This window comes from Pagrus major, chromosome 23 (genome assembly GCF_040436345.1).
Source record: "Pagrus major chromosome 23, Pma_NU_1.0".
Lineage (NCBI taxonomy): Eukaryota > Metazoa > Chordata > Actinopteri > Spariformes > Sparidae > Pagrus > Pagrus major.
In genome coordinates, this window is record NC_133237.1 from 8,019,814 (window position 1) to 8,044,625 (window position 24,812).

General features: G+C 40.6%; 3 protein-coding genes across 3 annotated transcripts; 2 read left to right on the top strand and 1 right to left on the bottom strand.

Annotated features, from left to right (window-relative positions):
* Nucleotides 1-3,181: 3,181 nt before the first annotated feature.
* On the top strand, nt 3,182-4,558 carry LOC141018914 (GTPase IMAP family member 7-like). The gene is made up of 2 exons (XM_073493662.1): nt 3,182-3,215; nt 3,519-4,558. The coding sequence occupies exons 1-2, from the start codon at nt 3,182-3,184 to the stop codon at nt 4,556-4,558; spliced, it is 1,074 nt and encodes a 357-aa protein (XP_073349763.1).
* A 297-nt stretch (nt 4,559-4,855) lies between these two features.
* LOC141020025 (ER lumen protein-retaining receptor 3) lies at nt 4,856-8,493 on the bottom strand. The gene is made up of 5 exons (XM_073495059.1): nt 8,114-8,493; nt 7,583-7,683; nt 7,234-7,392; nt 6,739-6,991; nt 4,856-6,571 (listed from the first exon to the last, which is right to left on the bottom strand). Exons 1-5 carry the CDS (start codon nt 8,202-8,204, stop codon nt 6,528-6,530), a joined length of 648 nt encoding a protein of 215 aa, XP_073351160.1. The 5' UTR covers nt 8,205-8,493; the 3' UTR covers nt 4,856-6,527.
* Nucleotides 8,494-19,373: 10,880 nt separating this feature from the next.
* Nucleotides 19,374-23,336, top strand: kcnj4 (potassium inwardly rectifying channel subfamily J member 4). The gene is made up of 3 exons (XM_073494553.1): nt 19,374-19,427; nt 21,713-22,169; nt 22,239-23,336. The coding sequence occupies exons 1-3, from the start codon at nt 19,405-19,407 to the stop codon at nt 23,334-23,336; spliced, it is 1,578 nt and encodes a 525-aa protein (XP_073350654.1). The 5' UTR covers nt 19,374-19,404.
* The last annotated feature ends 1,476 nt before the right edge of the window (nt 23,337-24,812 follow it).

Consider the following 24,812-nt stretch of genomic DNA (forward strand, 5'->3'; position numbering starts at 1 on the left):
TAATTTGTTTGTTAGTTTTCAAAAATGAAAAAGAAACATTTAGAAAAGTACAGGAAAAAAGAAACAAATGCGCCTTTTTAATCTTAGAAGTAGGTTTTATAAAGTCCCTCTGCTTAAACACTTAAAATTAAAAACTTTTGTAATGTAATAAGAGTATTTCTGTGTGTTGCAACAGACAAAAGTAATGAACGTGCTAATTAGCCTACTAGCTAAATAGTCAAGGGGCCTGAATGAGGTTTTTAAAGGGCCACATTCAGGCAACGGGCTGCCTTTTGAACAGGTCTGCTATAGTGGGTAAGCCCAATCATATGAAAATCAACTAGACATTTGTCAGTACATAAGCTTTCAGGGTGTGTTTAATCAAACCAGGGGTATTCAACTAAAATTCAAATAGGTCCAGTTAGAGAAAATTTCCTCAAGCAAAGGTCCGGAACATCATAATGTCTAACTTGCGTTATGATTTAGTGTGATAGCCTATATATTGAAGTAGTCTAGTAGTTGTATCAACGTCTGCATGTAATCAACAACTGACTGTCAAATCAAATAAAGAAAGAACAATTCAAAAACATTTTGACAATATATATTGTCACTTAACATTTAATTATACAGATATATAATACTGGAGATATGTATTATTTTCTTCTCTCTTTAAGGAAAAGAAGGGCTGCATTTAAAAATAAAATAGTGAAAATAAATAAAATAGCTTTTTAAAAATTGTGCATCTTAACATAAAGTATTTCATTTTTGAAAAATAAAATGAAGTGTAGCAGCAGCTTGAGTTGCCCTTTTATTTGTTAATGTTTCACATCTAGTCAGTCTCAACCAATTTTACAACAGATAGATCTCAACACATCTTAACAATTGAACAGTTTTACAGTTTGTCTTTCTTCCCCTCCTACATCCCACTCCCCCACTTTCTGTTGTTTAGTGAGAGAAAGCTCTAGCTTGTCCTGCCAGGATTTTACATCTGGGCTGGAATGGTGTCAGGGCCACTCTCGTACACATGTGCAGGTGCTCATTGGTGAGCCTGGAACGATATTTAGTTTTAAAAATGTTCATTGTGGAGAATGAATGAATCTGTCCATTCTGGGTTGAAAGCTCTGTTTTCGCTGTCCACTTTTCTCTTCTTAGAGGGCGCCATGTGTGGTTATTTTTCTCTGTTGCCTCCGGCTCACTCTCTGTCTTCCCTCCCTGTATCGCTCACTCGTCTTTCCGTCTGTCACTCGCTTCTCACCTCTTTCATCTGTCTGTATCCAGAGTCGCAATGTTTAGCGCCTGGAATGCACAGATTTGATTGGCTGAGTAGCATCACGTGGGATGGCTTAACTCGCATGCAATTGGTCAGTGGATTTTCTCATCCGCTAAACCAGTACCGTAAAGTCTAAAAAAAAAGCTGCGCCGGTCAAAATAGAAGCGCCCCGTCGAAATTTAAAATACTTAAACAATTTATTGACTAAAGGTCCAGGTCCGTATAGGACGGCGTCTGGGTCCGGACTCGGACCGCGGTCCGCCTGTTAGTGACCTATGAATCAAACCAACAGCTGCTGTAATAGCAGCAGTTTAGAGGAAAATAGTGCCCTCCGCTGGTTATATCCAGGTACTGCAACACAACATTTAACAACGGCTAACACAATAGCATTAACATCAGCATAACAGCCTTAAAAATCAATACGTGTAAGTCAGTAGGCTATAGTGTGATATTACGAATATAAAACAGTAAAAAAAAACAATATTGGTAATAACTATATTGATGAAGAGCAGTTTTCATAGCCCGAGGGAGAACGCCACCTAGCATCGAGGGAGACTTTAAAGAATCACGAGGTTTTACTGCCCTCTAGTGGCCACAGCCCGGAACTGCAAACGAAGAAATCCGTAAAGCAACATCAATGCACACATGAAAACACCTCCGGTACATCCTTTCAAAATATTATTTCAGGATTATTTGTATCAGTTCCTTTCTTTTGATTCAGTTTGGTTACCGGTTTTTCAGGTGTCAGTATGCTATCACGTCTCTACTCTGAACTGACAAATTTAATCTGCTGCAGTGCCTCACTGTAACCACACGAGGGCAGTAGAAAACTAACAATTGAAAACATGTAGGCTGTTTACAGAATGCATTAAAGACTTTAAATCGGCTAATAACAAAGTATGATTATGATTTGTGTGGCTAGTTGTGTCATTCTCGCTATAGAATGATGAGAGACAGTGCCTACCCACAAAACACTTAATACATTTAGAAAGTATTTACTGGAAAACGTAATATACTATGATCTCTGAGTCAACGCTAGCTTGACTAGGCTAGTGCAGTTCCTCATTGTGGCCGCTAGAGGGCTCTATTGATCACTTTCTCACAGTAAGAGTGGCATGGCAGGTAGGAACAGCCAAAACTAGCTAGGAATATTCATGACATAGACAAACCAATGCATTCAACAACAACAACAACAACAACAACAACAACAACAACGAAATGAATATTTAAATAAAAAATAAAGTATCCTTTTATAGTCTATGGTCTATAGTTATGATAACATTTCTAGTACCTCTGGTGAATATCCTGACCTGGCTATGTGAATGTTTCAAAATGAAGTGACCTAGATTACTGCTCGATGTCCTGTCCATTCCCATATAACGTTGGACACATTTTAAATGACACACATGTTCCCTGTAGTTTGTTTTGTTTCAGTGGTTTTCTCCAAGAATATGAATATGAAACTGTGTCTGTCTTAGTCTGGTAATCACAGAGTGTGGCTCTTCACTGCCATCCAGTGGTCATAGTGGGAATTACAATATTAAATAATTATTAATAACAATGTTAATATAATTATTAATAACAATGTAGAACTCATTATTTGTGTGATTATCACAAGTAACAGCGGTGACAGCAGTATTGGTGGTGGTGACCGTATTAGTAAGGAGCTGTTTTAATAAGAGTTCACTGCATGATAACTTTACTCCAGTGTTATAATTTCAGGGCTTACAGCGTCGTGGTGGCAGTGTTGAGCATCTCTCTGCACCTCCACGGATTTGCAGCACCACTGATGCTCCCTGCGGTTTGGGTGGTAATGAAATGACAATTAACAGCAGGAGGACATCTCACTCGCAACGAAAGCATCTGCCTCCTTTATCTTCGGTCACCGAAAAACCGGCAAGCCAAAGACTTAAATGTAGTTTCTGTGTTAGGATGTCGTCCCCTGAAAATGCTGCGTCATATGAAGGTATGTCGATTACTGTCATCAGACCAAGTTGGTGTTCAGGAGAATGTCATGCCAGAGCACTGTATGCTTAAAAATGTAATCACAGTAATTAAAAAATATAATACATGCTATATTATATTAAGTTAAATGACCAAGTATATATTACATAAGCCTGCCTAAATTTGACCTTCAAATTTGAATGTTCTCTAGAAAATGTTGTAGTATTTTTGAAGAAAATCTGATTCAAATATGTTACATACTACTACTGCAAAATAATGATAAAATTATAATAATAAACATGTGCTATGATTGTAATTTTTGCAGGCTGCGAAGCACCACTCCCTACATCAGAGGCTGAACCCCTGAGGATTGTTCTGTTGGGGAGGACAGGAACAGGCAGGAGCTCCTCAGGCAACACCATCCTGGGCAGGTCCGCCTTCTGGGTCGATGTCTCCCCCTGCTCGGTCACCACACAGTGCCAGAGAAAAACTCTGACAGTGGACGGGCGGAGTGTCTCTGTGATCGACACTCCCGGTTTCTTCCACACACAGCTGTCCCCCGAGGAGGTCATGGCAGAGGTGGGACGGTGTGTTGTCCTGTCCTCTCCGGGACCCCATGCCTTCCTGGTGACCCTGCAGCCTGGCAGGTTCACCCAGGAAGAGAGAGACACCTTAGAGTGGATCAAGGTTATGTTTGGTCCTGGAGCCACCAGGTTCACTGTGGTGTTGTTCACCTGGGGAGACCAGCTGCAGGGGAAAAGCATCGAAGACTTCCTGCAGGAGAGTGATGAGCTGTCAGAATTTGTCAGGAGCTGCTGTGGGGGGTATCACGTCTTTGATAATAGTGAACAGGAGAAGACAACAGAGTGTCCACAACAGGTTGTACAACTTCTGAAGAAGATAGACAAGATTGTGGCAGACAACGGAGGTGGTTGCTACAGCAACGAGATGTACAAGGAGGCTGAGAGGGCCATCAGTGAAGCACAGGAGAGGATTCTGGGAGAAAGAGGACACAAGTTCCTTCAGAAGGAGGCTCAAGACAAAGAGGAGCAGGGAGAGTTAGAGAGGGGGAAGAAGGAAGATGAGGAGAGGAGGAGGGAGGAAGAAGAGGCCAGGAAAAGGGCGGAGAGGCTCTTCTGGTCTGAGCTGGTGACTGCGATGGGGAGAGGCGCAGCAGAGGGAGCAGGGATCATGGGGAAAGACAAGGGGAAGGGGAAGGCTGTGAAGAAGGTGAAGGTGGTGGAGAAGGCAGCAGCTCTGGCAGCGTCGCCGCTCTCCATCCGCTCAGCTGCAAGAGCGGTGGAGGGAGCCGTGAGGGAAGGAAGCAAGGTGTTTTTTAAACACAAAAAAACTTTGCTGCATTGAGGGATACTTGACTCTGTTCAATGAGGTGTTTTCAGTAAACAGGGACAAAATGGATATTATGGTCAACATTGAGGTGATGATTAATGTGAAAGACGGTCACTTTGTTGTGTTTTTTCACTGTGCATCACACATCTAATGCTATTAATCTGTTTTAATATCAGCACAATGCACCAGCACTTTCAGACTGTACAGTTGAATGATAACGTACGTGTGTGTGTGTGTTTGTTGAAGGCAAACATCCTGGTGTGTGGCAGTGCATGTGGATCAGTCATAAAAGAACACAGCCACACCTTCAAATTGAGAGAATTCACGATATAATTAATGTCATGTCAGAAAATGGTGCGCAATTAAACATATTATGACTTAAAACATCTGTAAGCGTCAAAATCTGGTCAACATTTTACACTTTACCCTCCCTTTTAAAAAAAAAAAAAAATCCCTGACGAAACAAGACAGTTTGGCCAAGGAAGCGACCAAGGAACTAGAAAACATTGCAGCAGGTGTCTGTTCCGTCTTTGGCTTCATTTAAGACATGAAAAAATGTTCAGCCCTTTTTTCTCCCATGAATAGATACATTGAAATATAAAAGACGACCATTAAGAGGAAATACAAAAAAGTAACTTGGCAATAAGGAGAGAAATTGTTTGCACATAATACAGTGAGCTATTCTGGGAGTGTGTAACATTACAGAACCACAGAGGAAGACAATTTGAGGAAGGTTATAGAGTACACATTTACAAGCGCTACAGTATTTCTCATTACTGTAAATCATCAGGGAAGACGTGTCATGTTGAATGGATATAGTGTAGGAAAACTCTGACATGAAACTCTGGGTACTGTTTCAGCTTCAACACAGGTCCGTATCTGTACTGTGTGAAAACTAAGGCTACATATTATCTATCTGAGTGCAGTACATAAAAGCTACAGCCAACCCCATTTACACTTTTGTGGGTTTGACATGCTAAGGCTGGATTCAGACCAAATCAGACGTTGCAGCTACAAGCACAGGGTTGTGCAGCGGTGTGGAAGGACACAACTGGGAGAGTATTATAGTTTATGAACTTCACCTGGATAGCACACTGTTTCCGGCTCATGGCCTGAGCTTAGTCTACTGGCAGCGTGATGTCGTTCGAGGCACAAAGCAACATGAATTTGGAACAATTTTGCGGACCTCTGAATGTTTGTGCATGTGTATTTTTTAAGCCTGTATGATAGTATCTGTGACAACCTGACATAGAATATGTTATGTCAACCAGCGCTCATAAGAAAACATGAAAACCTTCCATTGCAAGTATTAAAGTAGTAAGCTATATATTTACAGTCTCGTATTAGAAAGTTAGTGTAAACAGCTTCACAGATAATACTGCTGATCTGATCGCCGGTTTATTTGATTCTGTTTAACTTTTTGCATATGGCCGCTGCGTTTTTTGTTGGCAACCCCTGTGGTCCACACCGTACTACCGTAGACACACTACCCGGACTCAAAATGAGTGGGAGGACTGGCATTTTTTCGCTGCAACGCCCGATTTAGGTCTGAATGAGGCCTCCAGAGCCAAAGTATCCATCAGAACTGAAAAGAGAGAAAGTTGAGACATACGCAGTTTCCATAGTGTTCCACACTTGCCTGAATTATGTACCACATGTACACCAGGGACACTTTTCCAGTGTCACATTTGCATCTCATGAAGAACAAAAACCCCCGAGCACACAGAAATATGCAGATGCAGACACACACACACACACACACACACACACACACACACACACACACACACACACACACACACACACAAAATACCAACCAGACAGAAAATAACGTTCTAGAGGTGCACTCATTTTGGTTTACAGATTGACGTCCAACCATTAGTCCCATTGCTAAATTCATGTACAGTTGAAGGGCATGGACTGTGTTCAGATGCTGAACTGTAGCAGGCACCCATGGGTAGCTCAGCGGCACAGACGTCTGTTTTTAAACGGGCATCGGCAGGCTCATCTTTCCTCTTCCTCTAAGCACTGCAGACAAAAGGAAGAGGCGTGGTAAGAAAGGTTGTTTTTCGAAGCCACAAAATTCAATAGAAAAAACTATTTTAATCTAAAAAAACATTAAATGACTGGGTATCCCATTAATCCAAAGAGATCACAGCTGAAATCAGCTCCTCCTTGCCGTAGTTGTTACTCACCCCTTGTGGCGTAAAGGTAGAAGAAGTCACAATAGAAAATGGTCTGCACGACGCCGGACACTACGGCTATCTGATCGAAGAAGCCCTCCGTGTGGTAACGCCACACCCAGTTGGCGATGTACAGGGCTCGGTAGAGGCCGAGGAAGAACAGGTAGTGGGTGGTGATGGATTCTGCCTCACCCGTCTTGGTGATCATGAAGAGCTGCGGCATTATGGCCACCGCCTCCAGGAAGATGGAGAAGGTCCACAGGATCTGGTTGGTATCAATGAGAGGGGGACAGATGAGGTGTTGAAAGTACAAATGAGAAAGAGTTGTAATGTTTGTGCAACTGCACTTAAACTAAACATAAATCCCTCAAGCTGCAAGCTTATAAACCCTGAGTGATCTTATGAGTAAAGAGCTTTAAACTTTTCTACACCTGAACCCAACTTTTATCAAAGATACTGTGTGAGTATATATGTGAGTATATATATATAAAAATTTTTTTTTTTTACCTCCAGTGGGGTGAAAGCGTAGTTTTCCAGGAAGGAGAGCCCGATTACTGGCACCAACAGGAACTCCACACGGAATGTGTCGTTCTCTGAGTCATATGTGTTCCTGAAGCGCATGTAGATCAGGTACACGGTGGCATAGGACAGAGCCAGGAACACCACCTGAGGGCAGAGTTGCAGAGTATTGATTATTGGCCATGCAAGTCAATGTCTACATTTTTCATTATTTTCATTAGACAATAAAAGCACAAACTTTGGCTTTGTATACATTGGGGTTAGGTTACTTTCCCTTGCAGTGAAAGTGCATGTGTGTCACGGTGTGGGTGGGACTGTTTGTGATCTACACTCTTACCTTCATGACTGTGTTGTAAGCAGAGATGAAGACCGTGAACAAGTCAAGGTATCTGGTGGTGAAGACCAGGGCAAACAGCACCTGAGACTTCCCAGAGATGCCTGCAGGGAAAGAAAAGGGGGTTGGATCACTCTGTAAAGGGCAGTCAAAAGCAGCTGACCCCAGGAGACCTCTTGCTCACAAATATTAGAAGAAAATGTTATGATTTCCCCATTTTTATGAGTAAAGAAAACAACTGTAGTGCAGAATGAGTTCGGTTTAAAGATGCAGGCTGATGTATAATAGGTGGAGCAGGCAGCAGATTGCCTTGTTAACATTGCCACGTCGCTTCCACTCATGCAGATCTACACAGCATAATGCAAATACTCTCCATCATGCACTTGACTGATATCTACAAAAGCATTTCACTCTGTTTGTGAACACTGCGTCACTGCTGCACAATACTGTACAACTACAACTACACAGTGAGGCTGTACGATCAGTCTGCAGTGAGTTAAAGTACAGGGATGTCTGTGTCGGTGTCAAACCTACCAGCACAGGATTTGGACCTCCATATCTTCAGCAACAGGATGATGATAGCCACCAGATGTGACACGTCACCCGCCAGACGAAAGATGTTCATGTTGTTTGATTTCCGCCTTAACTACTAAACCGTAAAACAACTCCTCAAAGGCCTGACGAGTCCTCGGGAGACAGGGCACAGTTGCTTGACCGCAAAAAAAAAGCGAACACACGAGTGCAGAAAAAGACGAGTTAAAAAGCTAAAAGAAGAGAAGAAGAAGAAGAAGCTAACAGCTGAACAGTGGACTCCGAGTCTGTCTGTCTGCTCGGTGGCTCGTTATCTAAACGCATGCAGATAACAAAAACAGATATGATGTCTACTGACTGCACTCACCAACTCAGCTGTGTCTAAGGCAGCCTGGGAGCAAAGTTATTTCAGAGGAGGTGACGTGGCTGACAGCTCGGACAGCAGCTACCAGCATCAAGCTAACCGGGATATAACAACTGTATCCTTTTCCGGTTCTGATTTTTCTAAGTAAAATTCGTGTTAGTCAACACGCGGTCTTCTGTTTAGAATAAGGCACAACAGTTTATAAAACTGACCTGCTGCATCTTAAATTCATCAAGTATTTAACACTAGTGAATACTATCAGGCGATTCGTTATTTCATATACATGTTGGTGTTTTATTTTGAAGGCAATACCACATATTTTCCGGTGTTGACTCTCTGGTTAACTTGACGGAAATGGGAGGCCTGGGCTGTGTTGTGGGCCATCGTCAACAAGTAGGCTACAGCCCTGATTAAACAGCAGATGGCGACATGCTGCAGGCAATAAGGAAGAAGAGCACCATTCTGATCAGTAGGAGGGAAATCATTTTAAGAAATAACTAAAATAAATGTCTATTTTTTCTTTCAACAGAACACTGAGCTATATTTTGTCAGTATCGGATTACTCTTGTTTGATTCACAAGATTTATTAGGAAATTATAAAGAAATCACAAACCAGAAAATTGAAGCTCCAGGGAATGAAAGGTGCACCTTGCAGTTTCCTTGTATACAAACAAAAGTTATGTTTACATTCATTGTTACTTTCCAAAACGCTGTATTCTTGAGGTCTAATGAACTTGTGAAGTGCAATTCCTTCTTCATAAAACAATTGCAAAGCAGCTTTTTAAAAAAAATCAATGTCCACATCCATCTTTACTAGTTTGCAGTGTTCCTCTTCTGGGTTTTTGCTGGTGCATTGCATCTTATTTTGATGATTAGATGAATAGTGTGACACCGTTGGTAGGAGTGTGTATCACTTGTGCATGTGCACGAGACAAAAGAAAACAGGGACTCACTCAAAATAAAAAGACGCTCCCAAGTCTAAATGCCCGTGCACCCCCACACTGTCAGGAATAAAATTCTGTGGGTGAAAAACTGAATCATTTAGGCTATTTATTTATGTAGTTGGTTTAAAAGTAGACAAATGTATTATTAGTGTTTTGGAGGCATTTTATGCCTTCATCAGATTGCAATAGCGAAGAGATGACAGGAAACAAGGGAGAAAGGGATGCAACAAAGGTTGCTGGCTGAATTGAAAGTATGGATGTTGCGGTTCAGGGCCAGCATATGAAAAGCCACAAGCTTGGTATCTCATAGACTTTATATAAAAATGAATCTGCCTTTAAATCCAGATTAAACATGTTTAAGTTCTCCTCTGCTTTTTCCTGAACCTTCAACATCCATCATTATTCCTCTTATTATCTTTGTCTTCACTGTGTGATGAGTTGTCGCTACAGTACTTGTGTTATTCTCATTAAAATAGATTGAAATGTGTTTTTTGAAAGAACATTCAAGTTTTTGTGGAATGCAAATTAAAACTTTCTCTCTCTTCAGGTAAATGCCATGACAGTCCGTCCTCCAATTTGTGTTGCTGAAAGAATCTTATCCCCAAACCTTTGTATCCAGTGAAGGCTTGTAGCATAGCACTTATGCTTTTCAGTGTTTTAAAATACTCTCCAGTCTCTCTTTTCACTGTCTTCTGACACCACCTGACTTTCTTTCCTCCTAGTTCTGCTCTCTGAATCACTGTTGAGAAACCTCAAACCACTCGCACTCCATTTCTGATCATTTGGTGTCTCCCTTCCTGTAAAATCCCACCGTCTCCACCTCCTCGTTCCTCCTCCTTCTTAATCCACAAATTGCAGCTGAATTCGGGCATCACACACATCCTTCTCCCCTGCATCCTACTCTCACGTTTGATACAGTAAAAACCAGCACAGGGCACCTGAGACTACTTAGGAAGTGTTTTCAGCCTACTTGGAGTGCACCCGTGATGGTGCAGAGAAGTGAGGGGGCACTGCACACCAACGAAGAGTACAGCTTACTTATACACCCCTGAAGCATCCAGCACACAGCCTGGTCCCTTTTTTCCATCATTAGTTGTTCAAGTTGAGTACTATTCTCAGGCAGAAGTGTTCATATTGTCTGAAATGTGATACACCAGACAGTAAGAAAGAGGAAGGCACAAAGCGCAAACAGACAATGATATACAGAATATGCCATAAAATGATGCTTCATTAGTCTCCTGTGGGTGATTTATTCCAGACAACCGTACTGTAGAGGACATCCTCTGGACAGAGCTGACCCATACGTATATAGGCTACTGTTATGAGCGTGTGCTGAACAAAAGGTTATGGGAACTAATCTGACACCCAGGCCTGATTAGTAGCTATTTATACATCACACAGTCCGGTCTGCCCTGAGGAGTCTGTCTGCCTGGTCATCTCCTCCTCAATGCCGGACTGTGTGTGACTGTTGGATCAGTCTCTCTGCAACACCTCTGGGTTTTTTTTACATAGCCCATCTCCTTTACTGTAATGGTACCCAGTCATTTAATGTCTGACTCTGTACAAAACCACCAACGCTTTATGGCGAAGGCTCACCTCAGCTGTGAGCACTGACGCTGTAGCTGGTAAAGGGTGTGATTATCTGTAAAATGAGGTTCAAGGTAATTAATAGGTGTAATCATTTGGACAGTCATGTAGAGTTCAATTTAACCACCTGGAGCTACCTTTTAAAGCTTGTCTGTCATCACAGTTTTCTACGCCTATATGTTCTCTACAATCTAAGGCATATTTAAATTGGTTTAATCGCTTTTTATGAGTAAAATTAGACCAGAATTAGACCTTAAATAGTCTCTTCCAAACCAGTGTTCAAGCTCAGGGTAAAGAAAAACGCATAACATAGCATTTACACTTTCTTTTAAACTTTTTAATGATTCAAGGAATCTTTCAGAGAAATATTCACCACATTTCTCTGTTCTGGGTCCACTGTTGAGATTGGCTGACCTGTACTAACCTACTGTTCCCATCATTCTTGTTAATCTCTTTTGGTAGTCTGACCTGATGTGTGGTTGCAGTCCTTGAGTGTTTGCTCTATTCTCACTCTTTGTGTGTGTGTGTTCTGTGTGTATTGTGAATTAGGAACCAGTATTTCCTATTACCACTCACACAGTCCTTGTCATGATTCGTTGGCCTCTGAATAGTTCATCCTTGACACTCGAACTCAAACAGACTTCTTTTAGAAGCGTTGCTCCTTCTTCTTGTACATGTTGCCCTCAGAAGCTCCCTTGCTCTGTCCTCTAAGTTTCTGTTTTCCACACTGTTGCTGCTACTTACAGTGCTGCTGTGTCTCCATCCGCCCCCTCGTTCCTCCTCTGTGAATTTGTCATATGGGCAGATGCACACCCACATCCCTATTCAGAGTAAGAGATTTTGAAAAGAGGTACCCCCCCTGCTCTATAATTTAGAAAGCAGAGGGATGGAAGGAGAGCAAGAGGTACAAGGATAGGGAGGGAGCGGTGAGGGGGCTAAAGGGGAGCTGTGGGTGAAGGCAGGAGGGGGAGAGGGCGGTTTCCATAGAAACTGTTTGGCTCACTTCATATTTCAAACGGTCACGTGGATCATGGATGAGGGAAGACTAAATTAAACTAGAAAATGTCTCTTGGGATCTCCTTTTATTGAGCATAATGAGACTGTGTCAATCATCATTAGGCAGCAGAATGGCTGTGAAAGAAAGTTATGCTAAAATTGTTGAAGTGATTTTGTGCACTCGCCTGTTTTTCGGACACTAGATACTATTTTCTGATGTTTAGCAATGAAACAAATTCACATGTGTTAGTTTCAAAGCCAACACTCTGATATTACGAACCTAGTGCTGATAAAAAAAAAGGTGAATTTTATTAACTTTAAAATAAGCAGAGGTGGAAAGTACATTACATCCAGTACAAACAGTCTTGATGCATAATTTTCCATTTTGGGAGGCTTTAATTCCACATGTATACATATACAGCTGTAATTTCTTTTGGTAGTTATTAAAAAAAAGTAAAAACAAAATGTCACAAGAAAAACATTAAGTACTGACTTAGTTAAATTACCTAACATTATAATGAAATAGAATTAAAGGCATCTTGCATAACATTACAAAATTAAAACACTGCTCACACATTAACACACCAATCATTTGACACACAAACTCAAAAAAATTTGTTTTACTTATGAGTAAGTACACTTTAATGATTCTACTTTTTAAACTTTAATTGCTCACTTTTGCACTGTTGTGCAATTAACCATTACTGGATAGGACCCTGTCGTTTACACCAAGCAGAATTGCAAAAATATCACTAATGACTCACCTAAACACCTGTAGCATTACACATTTCTTAACTTCAAATGTTACTTTCCACTTTAAAGAAGTGGATGTGAATGAATGTGAATGGAAAACATAAAGTTTTTAGGTTTATTTATACTTGATCATCCCATCAATCATCACAGGTAGCATATGGGTTTAATTGTCGATGGACCCTTACCCATAATGCTCCTCACTTCATTATGAGTGGGTGCCTTTGTTGCTCCCATCTCTTTCCCCTTCTCCCCTCATTTCCAGTCATCTCTCTACTGTCAGTAGGAGGCATAAAATAAAACCCATAGTGTTCAGGCTCAGTCATTGTCTGTCATAAAGTTGAATGAACTGACACATCACAGCTGAAACTGGGAGTTTGGCTGAGAGATATTTCAACTGTACTTGTGATGTTAAACTAAGCAGCACAATCCAAGTCTCTTTTATTTGCTGATATGCTCAGTGTGTCCCAAACCTATTTTCACAGATTTTGTTTAAAAAAAATAACGTCCCCGAAATCCTTAAAAATTGTTCATCATCCAGAAGTTCTGTTTGGTCCCAGCTCACATTGGCTGACACCATGCAGTCAAAGGTTAGCCAAATAATAATCGTCCCATATCATTGCAACATCATGGTCCGTTAAGTTAAAGAGCCAATCAACACAGAATTTCACAGGGCAGAAAAACTGCTGCTGCGCTGCCTGAAATCCTCAAATCATTATTTTTCTTCCTTGAGTAACTCTGTCTCAGTGTGGCGTTTAGCATGTGTTAATTGAGCTGCCAGGTTATGGAGTTTTCACTGTGCTATCATGCATTGGCAGCCAGCTCTCTGCATCACCACTGAAAAGATGCTGAAAACCATCCATGGCACAGCTGTGAGGGAGTAAATGTAAAGGGATTATGTTTACAGGCCAATCTAGAGTAACAGCCCTGTGTTATTGTAATCATCGTGGTGATGCACAGTGTTGGACTATGATGGCAACTCAACCACTTTATTTCCAAGCCCCCACATTATCTACATCTCCCACCTGTTACAGTATCATCTCTGTTGTTCCTCGAAGAGACTTAGCCTAGAAATCATGACTCAAACGAGTTCTCGCTCGCTTACATGGGCACATCAGGCATTATTCAACACCTACACATGCTTAGAGTGCACAGAAAAAGAGTGGCAGCCCCCCAGCAGTCTCCTCTCTGATAGTCTCTTTGCCTTTTTCTCAATTTCTCCTCTCCTCTCCTCTCCTCTCCTCTCCTCTCCTCTCCTCTCCTCTCCTCTCCTCTCCTCTCCTCTCCTCTCCTCTCCTCTCCTCTCCACCATCCATTCCTCCCTCTCTCTCCCCCCCCCCCCCTTCCAAACCCATACTCTGCAGAGGGGGGAGATTGACACAGCATTTTCTGCCCAGGGTGTATGAGTGCGCACAGGAGAGAGCGCACAGACAGGATTATAGTCGGTGAAGGAGGCAGCGGAGGACAATAACGGATTAAAAGCGAGAAACAACAGGGATGAAAGAATGAATATGAGATGAGGAAGAAACTAAAAGAAGGAACTAAAAGAGAGGAAGAATAAAAGAAGGGATCACAGACCACATAAATCTACAGTAAGGATGTGGGACCTTTGCCCTGGACCATGAAAGTGGGACTTTGAAAAGTGAAGTGGTCAAACACAAGGAATTCAAACTGCAACCAAGAGACAGAAGACAACAACTACTAACTTGCAGGGTGAGTATCATTTATGCTCAATTATAAATGGTATTTCAGCATGAGGCGATAACTCAATAATAACTTGATGGATTAAGGTTTTTAATTTGTTTGATAAATTAATTTCCCGACTTTGTGCTCCAGATGACAGATATTTAGAGTAGTTCTAGTTTTACCCTCAGACAGTACGCTCATAGCAAAATAAGCACTGCGTCAGAGAGACTAAAGCTCGGGCATCATGGAAACTGTTGTGTCGTGTATGATCAAGTGAACAGTCACACTTCTCTGTCATACACTGTAAATCTCTGTGGCACTGGAGCAGCTCAAAGACATCACCTGGGAACATGTGAAGGTAGAGCAGGTAAGTGATATAATATATGTAAAAGTGATGGTGTCATTGTGCACCTGTTGATCGTCTTCAAACAAATGTTATATAATATATCTTACTAAAAATACGTCCTTTGTTTGCAGCTTTTGGACTTTTGTGTGGGTTAATTTTGTTTTTGTGCATCATGTAATCAAATCAGAAAAAAATCTCTGCTTCTGAAGCATTGATCTGGCTATATAGGGATCTTTGTAGTTTGAATGAAGAACAAATTCATCGTTGAGGGGAACATCGATGTGTCTGTGCCACTCTGAATAAATCTCTTTAATTCAGACAGCTTTTAAGGGATAACAGAATGCAACAGCAAATCAAAACAGAAATATCAATTTATGTCAAATTTGAATGTTAATGCCTACCTTTATTCTAAATATAATTGTTAAAGGCACATTCATGTGTTTATGGAGTCTTTTATTAATTTCTTTATTTGTATTTTAATTTGGCAGTTCAGGTACTCCATACTTATGCTAAATAAATACTTCTACTACAGTTGTGAGTGTATAATTGACATTTTTTATTATTAACGACTGATGTATCACGTGAACTGGCAAATGTAATGTTTTGCAGAGATTACAATATGGAAAAGACAATATAAAAAATAAAATCTGACTTGAAGCCAACACGGAGGTTGTCTGGGATGTGATGGTAGCGTGGGAATAATTCTTCACACCGGCTGACTGCTTCTCTGTGGGTTGGCTCGTGACAGGCAGAGGTGAAACCAGGGTAGGTATTGATTAGTGTTCACATAGTACAAGGAAGTTTTACAAAGGAAAAACAGAAGGAAGGGAAGAGAACCTGCTCAGTGGAATGACTGACTCAAAACAGTCACCTACGGTCCCACTTTTGCAACACAAAAACCTGTGGCATGAATCACTTTGGTGAGACAGTCTCAGCAGGTCCTCGGGGTAAATTACATCACAAATGTTTAATAGACTACATTTATGTAACAAGGTCAGTCTCTGCTTTTCATGATATTAGTTTTAAACAATCATCTTAGCAATCAGACTCACTGTTATCATTTTGGCAGAAACATAAATTTAAGAGACATAATTTGCCTCTGAATGAGTCTGATAATTTCCTCTTTTCAATGACCAGCATATAATGAAATATGACTCAGTCCACTTTGTATAATTGCCTCACCAGATGCCATGTCTGTACAGCCATATCTAGGCATAAAGCTCTGGTACTCACACTGGATATATAATTTCTTTTTGTGGCAGATGTAATGGTGTGTCTCATAATGGGTGATTACCAAAGGCTTTCAGGGAAGTGGACACTTTTGCATCTTAATCCCTCTCCCATGAACCGACCTGCTTATCACTGTCTTACTCTCCGTGCCTCTTTTGGGATTAACAGTCAGGAAATCTCCAGGAAAACGTTCATTACAGAACAACCCTGACTTTCTTTCTTACTTCAGTGTGAGAGATCAAGCCTTTGTTATATATTTTGTTCAGTAGCGTACTACTTACATTATCCCAACTGATTCAAACCCAGAAAAATACATAATTTTATTCATGGTAATGATGCGTTTCATTCATTAACTTTTCACAGACTTTTCAGGCCCATGTCTCTCAAATTCAAGGACCCAACACGGCATAGTTTGAGACATGGATCAAGGTTTTACAATTTAAAAGAATATATCAAATTCAATATCTAATCTTGCACAAATTCAAACACCTTCAATGACCCATGTCTTTTTGTCTATATTCTTGAATTTTCCCCTCAAATTCACAGACTTTAAAGGGTTTCAAGGACCCATGGGAACCCTGCACAATTATTTTGATATCAATTACTGTGACACTATTTCTTTAATCAATAGAAATATTAAGTCCATGAAATGACAAACTGACAAACAATCCAAAATGAAGAGAATTTTAATTTACCTTGACAATATTTTGAAATCTCAAAATTGTTGTTGATTCATTTGTCAATGGATGAGTTGACCGATCATTTCAATACTAATCAGTAGAGACATGATGATCTTAATGCGTGAACATTTGCAACAAGTTCTCTCTACATCCAAATTAACACTAAATTAAACATAATTAAACAAAATATAGCTGTGTAAAAATCTGTGATTTCTTAAATATGTTTCTATAATTATTAGGTAACATTATAATTATTGTAAATCCTTTGGTCTAAGTGGAGTGTCCTCAGGGCAAATCATTAGGAAAATAAGTGGGATGAAGTGAAAGATAAAAGCTTTTTGAAAATGCTTTTTGACCCTGGTTTTTGACCACAGATTTCCTCCCTCACTCAAAAGAGTCTCTAAGAGTCACCTTTTACACCTTACTTAGAATCTACTTAAAATCAAATATAGATGTTACATTGCTGCCCTCATGCCCATTACTCCCTCCCTCTGTGACTCATGTTATGAGAGCACTTAATACTGTATACTAGCCCCCCTACACCACCATGTCTGTGGTGACTCTCTCCACTTCTGTCCTTCCCCCAAATGCCACAGGAGATGTGTTCCTATGGAAACTGGCTTCAGTGAAAGTCCCCAGTTTTACCTGGTGACCACTGACTGGTTTTGTATTGTGCGTGTCTCATCTCTGCTGTAACACATCCATACCTGCACTTATCTCCTTACATTATAGGTTATAGGGAGATGCCATTGATGATGAATTGCTGGCTGGTTGCATCTTCCATTTATAGACACGGCTCGGATGTGGAAGAACTTATTTCACAGCTGTGTTATTAGTTGGCAGCCAAGGACACCTGTATGAAGACAGACAAAACATACAAAATATAATCCTTATGTACACCAATGCAGCCAGATATGCCTGTGTGAGTGTCATCACAGAGACACAATATGTAGATACTCATCTGATGTGCAGTTGTTTTAAATTGAGTGTAATCATTTCCTTAAAATGACACTGAGATGCAGTGTGAGTCTGCAAAGTCATTTTGATTCTTGACACTTTCTGCAACTGTTACACGTATTGTGATGAACTGACGTGTTGAAATATTTTAAAGCAGTTGGTAAAAGGCGAAAAAACTCAAGTTAACGTTTTGAAGAACAGAAAAAGTGCACCTTATATTAAACCATGTTTAAAGCCAAGGTTGTCCCTGGGAGCTGGTGATTCATCACAAAATGACGACACAAGTCTAATACAGAAATCCTCCCCATTGATTATACTATACAGAAATGTAGAAATAGCTACAACTACAGACTTCAGTTTGAATTTACTATCCGCTCCGCATCACAAGTATTATGATGGAAAGATTATGAAGCAGGATTTTCTCAGTATTTCAGGTCAGTTTTCTGTGTAATCTAAAAGGAAAAAAAACCTTAAGCGGTGCTGATGGCATTTAAGACTCAAGATTGTCCTGGAGAAAAGCTGTAGAGTTTACTTTGTCACAGAAAAACGGTTTGCACTGTATCACAATGAGGAAGTTGTAGTTTTACAGGGATCAAATGATATCTGAACACATTTTGTTAAGGCCTGTCAAGGTGCCAAATGTGTAATTTTTTTACACTAGCCTAAATTTAAAAATAGAAGAACCTGACTTTTCTATTTGTATGAAAGTAAGACAGAGGTAGATACATCTGTCCATCTGTGACTAAAAGCTCCATCAAACCTTTTTGACAGTCAACCATTAGGTAAAATCTGGGAATGTTTATGTATTTATAGAGTTTTGATGGCTGTGGTTGTGATTGCAACTATTACTTCACTATTAATTCAGGATTACAAATTAACTCAACATGCAGTCAAGAAAATGTTCCTTGAAAAGCAAAGACATTTACATGATTAAAATTGATCACGTGTAATTATTGAACTTGCACGTTGACCCACTTTCCATCAACATGGTACCGGTTGCCATTCCACTTGATGCACCTACGGTAATTTGAATTAGTTCGCTAGATGACACAAAAGTTCCAAGAATCATTTGCCTCACAAGATGTTCTGAGGTGTAGAGACAGAGACAAAGCTGTCAACAATAGCATTTCAATTAAACTTGTCATAGTAGAGTGTATTGCCAAGTATTGTAAGTTTGAGTACTGGAGAAGTGGGCAGTTGGGTGCACATCATTATCCTTAATCTTTTGGTTTAAGCATAATAGACGGGCTGATTGAGAACATGTTTTGTAAACCGTGTCACCAAAGTAAACACTTTGCATACCTGTAATTACACCACTTACAGCTACATCCAACATTGCAACTCTATTGTCAAGAGCGTTGTCTCAGACAGGGTCACTGTTCCTCAAGATATTTTTCAAAATCAAATTAGCATTAAATCTAAATCCATGTCTAATCCACAAAATCCAGACTATAAACACAGGCCCACAGTACATTGTTTAGATATATGAACAGGTGAAATGTGATGAAACAATGTTAGATTAGATTTTAAAAAATTATTTAATCATTCATCAGATCTGACTCACAGTCAACAACTCTTATCTGATTTCGATGATCTCACATAAACTGATATGGACTAATACTGTAACTCTCCGTTTCTCCTGCAGTGGTCTTCTCAGTGGCCTAAGTACCACCTCCATGCTGGAGACCTGATCTCTGGGAGCAGGACAGAGTCTGTCCTCCCACCTAGGACCCACACCAGTGTCCAATGGTGCCATGGGAACAAGTAGGTCCAACAGGTGAGGGGTTTAAACTGCCTGTCTAAGACTACACTAAGACACACGCGATTTATTGGCAGAAAATGAATATATATATATATATATATAATTATGTTGCAACTACACAAACAGATGCCTCTAAATCCTACACACTGGACCTTTATTTCCTCATTTTATTGAGTGGCCCTTTTGAGTTTTATAAGGGTTTGAGTCTACTCTTTAATATACATTCCTGTGTTGTTATTCCTTTGCCACCTAGATCATTTTGTGACAACTACTGAAACTATTTTGCCATCCTGATTTTGTGTTTTGTTGAGTATTACTGTACATCTTTGATTTATAAGAATTATTCTGGACACTGGTTCTAATTGGAATCCTTGGACTTAATGTCTTTATCTATTTTACTATATCTATTAATCCATTTAATTTGCAGCCTTTCTATGAGTCTCAAAACAAGTTATCCTTTTGTAGGTTGCCTTGTCCGGAAGTATTAACACAGGCTTACTGGCTGTAAGAATGGGCTTGTTAATTTGGTGAACTAGTCGGAGTGAGTCAGGCCCAGCTCAGGGATATTTACAGCAAGCAGATCTTTACAAAGGCCAAGGCCGTCCTACACCGTCCTGACCAGCACACAGAGCTCTTCCTTTCAGGCAGCTGCAGCAGATCGCCTGTTATAAGAACAAGAAGACTAAGGTTGTCTTGTTAATGGCAGTTCATATGTGCATCACATCACACAGTCACATTGGCAAAATATTTGAATTATATACCAGCTCAATTCTGAAATTGCCTTTTGTTTGGTTTGTTTGGGTCTTATAGTTGTCGGTATGGGTTTCCTTTTGTCTTACAGTTTAGTTTACAACTCTGAAACTTGGCAAAAATGTTGGTACACAGCTTGCCAACTTTGACCTCATATACGCAGAATATGGCAATAACTGTTTGGTTGATGGTTAGAAACATTATTAATTCACATGATGCATATCAATACTCACATGCAATTTGTAATATCCTTTCAGGTTGTAACCATTTCTGTCCATGCAGTTACCTTGATCAATTGTGGTGTTTTGGTGTTAATCCTGATATAATAAATCAATGCAATATTTTAGTGGTTTTAGGGAATGTACTGGTGCATCAACAAGTCTGGGACAAAATCTCTCTGTGATATAAATCTTCAATCATCAAGCAGCTAACAACATGTTCAGGGCAATAAAATACAACAAATCTTCTTTGTAGCATCCAAGTTATTAGCACATTATGCCTTAAAAGCTCATTACCACACAAGAACAACCTCCCAACTCAGGAAATGAAACCATTCGAGGAGCATGCGAATGCACGGGACAAAACTTTATAGTGGCTATAGTAAAACAAAAACTCCCTCCAAAAATTGAATGACAGATTTGTTGTTAAAAGGAGCAGAAATCTCAAAACAGCTTTCCTCTCTGTTATCAGTGGTTAATGAATGCTACCCAGAGAGTGTGAACATTCATTTACATATAATCAGTAACATATACGTTGGCCCATCTGAAAATGGGTTGTCTGACTGACACTGACTCAGATATAATCCTATAATCTGTGATGACAGCAATCCTTCTCACATAGATAAACTGAACTCACCTTCCCAGCAGGTAATCCTCCATGTAAAGGAGAGAGACAGGTTAGGTTGATTGATACACTCAAGAGTGTGGCTAATTTATGTAGTTTCCCCTTAAAACTGGTGTTTTCTGGCTGTTTCTGATTTGATACTGCTCGCATCCCTTGTGTTCCTCATGAGTCAGGTATTATCTTCCTATCACCCTACGAGAGGGTGCATAGCGTCTGGAAATAGCTGGAAAGTACACAATGATCAATAAGATTACTTATAAGCTGTCCTCCTGCTCTTTGTTCCTCTTACCTCATTGTGCCAACTACAATCTGAAGGATTCAAACACCTATCTGTTAAACATTTAATTTATTCTTCAGTATTCAGTGTTTTCTCAAAGTAATGGTAGGATTGAAGCCCTGGAAATAGCATTTGGACCAAAACATTTCAATGAAACACCTTGGAGGTTTGGGACAGATTTGAAATTGGTTTGCATAAACATACTGATCATGAATAAATTATAAAATTACATATGTAAATAAACATTCCTGATAATTTTATTGCCAGTCTGTGCTTGTTCTGAAGTTGTGATCAGTGTGGATCCTCCTCATTTTTACCCTTTCCCAGAAAAGTTTTAAATCTCTGTAATCTAAATGAGTCAATCTAATGTCACCAAATTTTTAAAACACATTTTTGAAGCCTAATCTTCCCCTCTGTGTTGGCCTGACAGGTACAGCATTGTGTCAGACATTATACCAGAGGAGGAACGCCAGAAGATCTCTAGCTTAAGACTACAAAACGGCCACAGCTCCCCCAACTTCCAGCCAGACTCAGCCTTCGAGACAGACACAGGAGATAGAAAGGGGAGGTCGGGAGCCTCTGCTGCCGTGCCCAGCACAAGGGTACAAGGAGGGATGAACAACTACAACGGCAAGATTCTGACAAGGGGCTCCAACCAAGTGAGGAGCCGGTTTGTAAAGAAAAATGGACAATGTAATGTCATATTCACCAACATGGAGGAAAAGAGGCAGCGCTACCTGGCTGACATCTTCACCACCTGCGTGGACATCCGCTGGAGATACCTGCTGCTTATATTCTGCACCAGCTTCATGGTCTCGTGGCTTTTCTTTGGTATTATCTTTTACAGTGTCTCCCTGGCACATGGGGACTTTGAGGAGCAACCTATGGTGAAAAGTGAGGTGCTGGCGATGGCAGGACTGCATGGACCCACCTCTGGACACACAGCTGGAGGGCAGGCACAAAGGATGCCCTGCATACTTCATGTCCGGGGCTTTGTTGGGGCACTCCTGTTCTCCATGGAAACCCAGACCACCATTGGCTATGGCTGGCGTTGTGTTACCGAGGAATGCCCTGTCGCTGTGCTAACTGTGGTTATCCAGTCCATCGTGGGCTGCATCATTGACTCTTTCATGATTGGCACCATTATGGCCAAGATGGCACGTCCAAAGAAGAGGAACCAGACCCTTATGTTCTCCAAAAATGCAGTCATCGCAATGCGCGATGGCAAGCTATGTCTCATGTGGAGGGTGGGCAACCTGCGGAGGAGCCACATCGTGGAGGCTCATGTCCGTGCCCAGCTCATACGTTCATATGTCACTTCTGAGGGTGAGTTTATCCCCTTAGAGCAGATGGACCTCAATGTGGGCTATGATGAGGGCACAGACAGGCTGTTTCTAGTATCCCCGCTGGTAATAATCCACGAGATAGATAAAGACAGCCCCTTGTACACTTTAAGCCGAGCTGATCTGGAGACGGATGACTTTGAGATCGTTGTGATCTTGGAGGGGATGGTGGAGGCCACAGCCATGACCACACAGTTCCGTAGCTCTTACCTTGCCAGCGAAGTCTTCTGGGGTCACAGGTTCGAGCCTGTGATCTATGAGGACCGGAACTGCTACAAAGTAGACTATGGTCGTTTTCACAAGACGTACGAGGTGCCGTCAACGCCCCACCTCAGCGCCAAAGAGCTCGACGAGGCCGCAAGCCGGGCCTCTACTGCTTCCCCCGTTTCTGCATGTAGAACCACAGAGGACTTGATTCCCAGATCGCTGAGCGCCTTTTGTTATGAGAACGAGGTAGCATTGAGCTGTGGGGAGGAAGAGGATGACATCTTTGACTCCTCTCAGATTGTAGGTAAGGAGAGGGCAGAGGAGAGGAGGACTTCAGTTTCTGTAGACTTTCAAAATATGTTCCAAGACACTGCAACAATGACATCAGGCAGTCACAATGTCATGTGTGTTCTGGACATGGACAATAACCAGATGGAGTTTGACATCCTACAGACTGCCATCCCTCTTGATCCGGTGACCTATAAGAGCGAGCAAGAGATCTAAAGTGGCAGGCAGAGTGGATTCTCAGGCGTTCAGCTTTTGACAGCATGTACAAAAATGTAAACCCCCTTTGCCTTGCCTGTATTGTTTATTTATATTTGTTTGTTTTTTCTTCTCATGGAGATGAAAAATAAAGGAAAAGAAGAACTTGTTTTCCTAAATAACTTTTGGCACATGCAACTGCATTCCTTGAAGAGCCATAATGATAAACCAGACTGATTCTGCAGCAGGACAAAGAATCTCTGAAAAAGTGCTGGTGGGCTTTTGGCACCCTTATATTACGATTTCACAACCAAAGGAAAGCACGATAGCAGAAAAAAAAATCTGGAAACTTGAGTCATGTATAAGACTGTATGTACATTTTGCATAGACAAAAATGTACTTTATTTACTGTAAGAATTTCATTTTTTTCTGTGAATGTAAACAAGAGATTTTATGAAAGCAATAGCAGTTTTGATGTTACTCTCTTCCTTTTTGAAGAGGACTGAGGTCACGACTTATACAGTCAGTTTTTAAGAGGTACTGTTTTATCAAAGCGTGGTGGATTGATGCTTGATAATCTCCATGTTGTTCATGGATTTCAATGGTCATCATGCCTGCAATAGTTCCCCTCAAAGTCTGCTATTTGCACTTATATGAGACTGCTTATTTTCTTCAGTCATTTCCTGTAACACGTGAAAAAACCTCGCTTTATTTAGCCGTTTTAGTGTACATTAGTGAGAATCTACTGTTGTTGATTTTGCTTTAGTAAAAGACCATTCCAAGTGCAATCACTAAGTGTAGCAGAAGGAGTGTTTATTTTTATGAATTTGATGAAGATTCCTGAAGACAAAAACTTTTGACAGCCGTCTTAATTTATTGCTATTTAGGAAGACATCACTTCATTTTAAATCTTATGTTGCGCTCTAAACAAAGTTGAGTTTCAAGAGAATATATTGAAAACAAGAGTGAATTTTTAGTTTAGTATTAAAGAATACCTTTAGTAGATTATAGATACTTTAAAGAGCCTAACTTTTATTTGTTAATTATTGATATCAATATTAAGCAAGGTAGGTATTTTGTTCACTTTATGGATCACTTCAAAAACGTTTTTCTTGGTTTGTTTCTTGCGGAGGCTGCAGCCAGTGATAACAGAAACAATACTGAGAAGTGGCTTTATTTCATGTTTGTGCTGTTGTTCGCCAAAGGTCTGGGGTTGGAGAGTAAAGTTCGGAGCACCTCTGATTTATGATTTGGAAACTGGGGTGCATGCAGCCTAAGTGTACTCATTGTCTTTGACAGTAGAAAGGTGTGAAGCCACCATGAAGCACAACAGGAAACAAAGGGATGGAGGCTGAGGAGTGTCTGGAAATGTGCAATAAGTCACTGGATTGGGACAATGAGAATAAAGTCAAGTGTAACTGTATGTCAGGTAAAATATATGACATGAAAGGGACAGGGACAGCAAAACAGCAGGTTCAGCCTACTGGGGGATGCAGG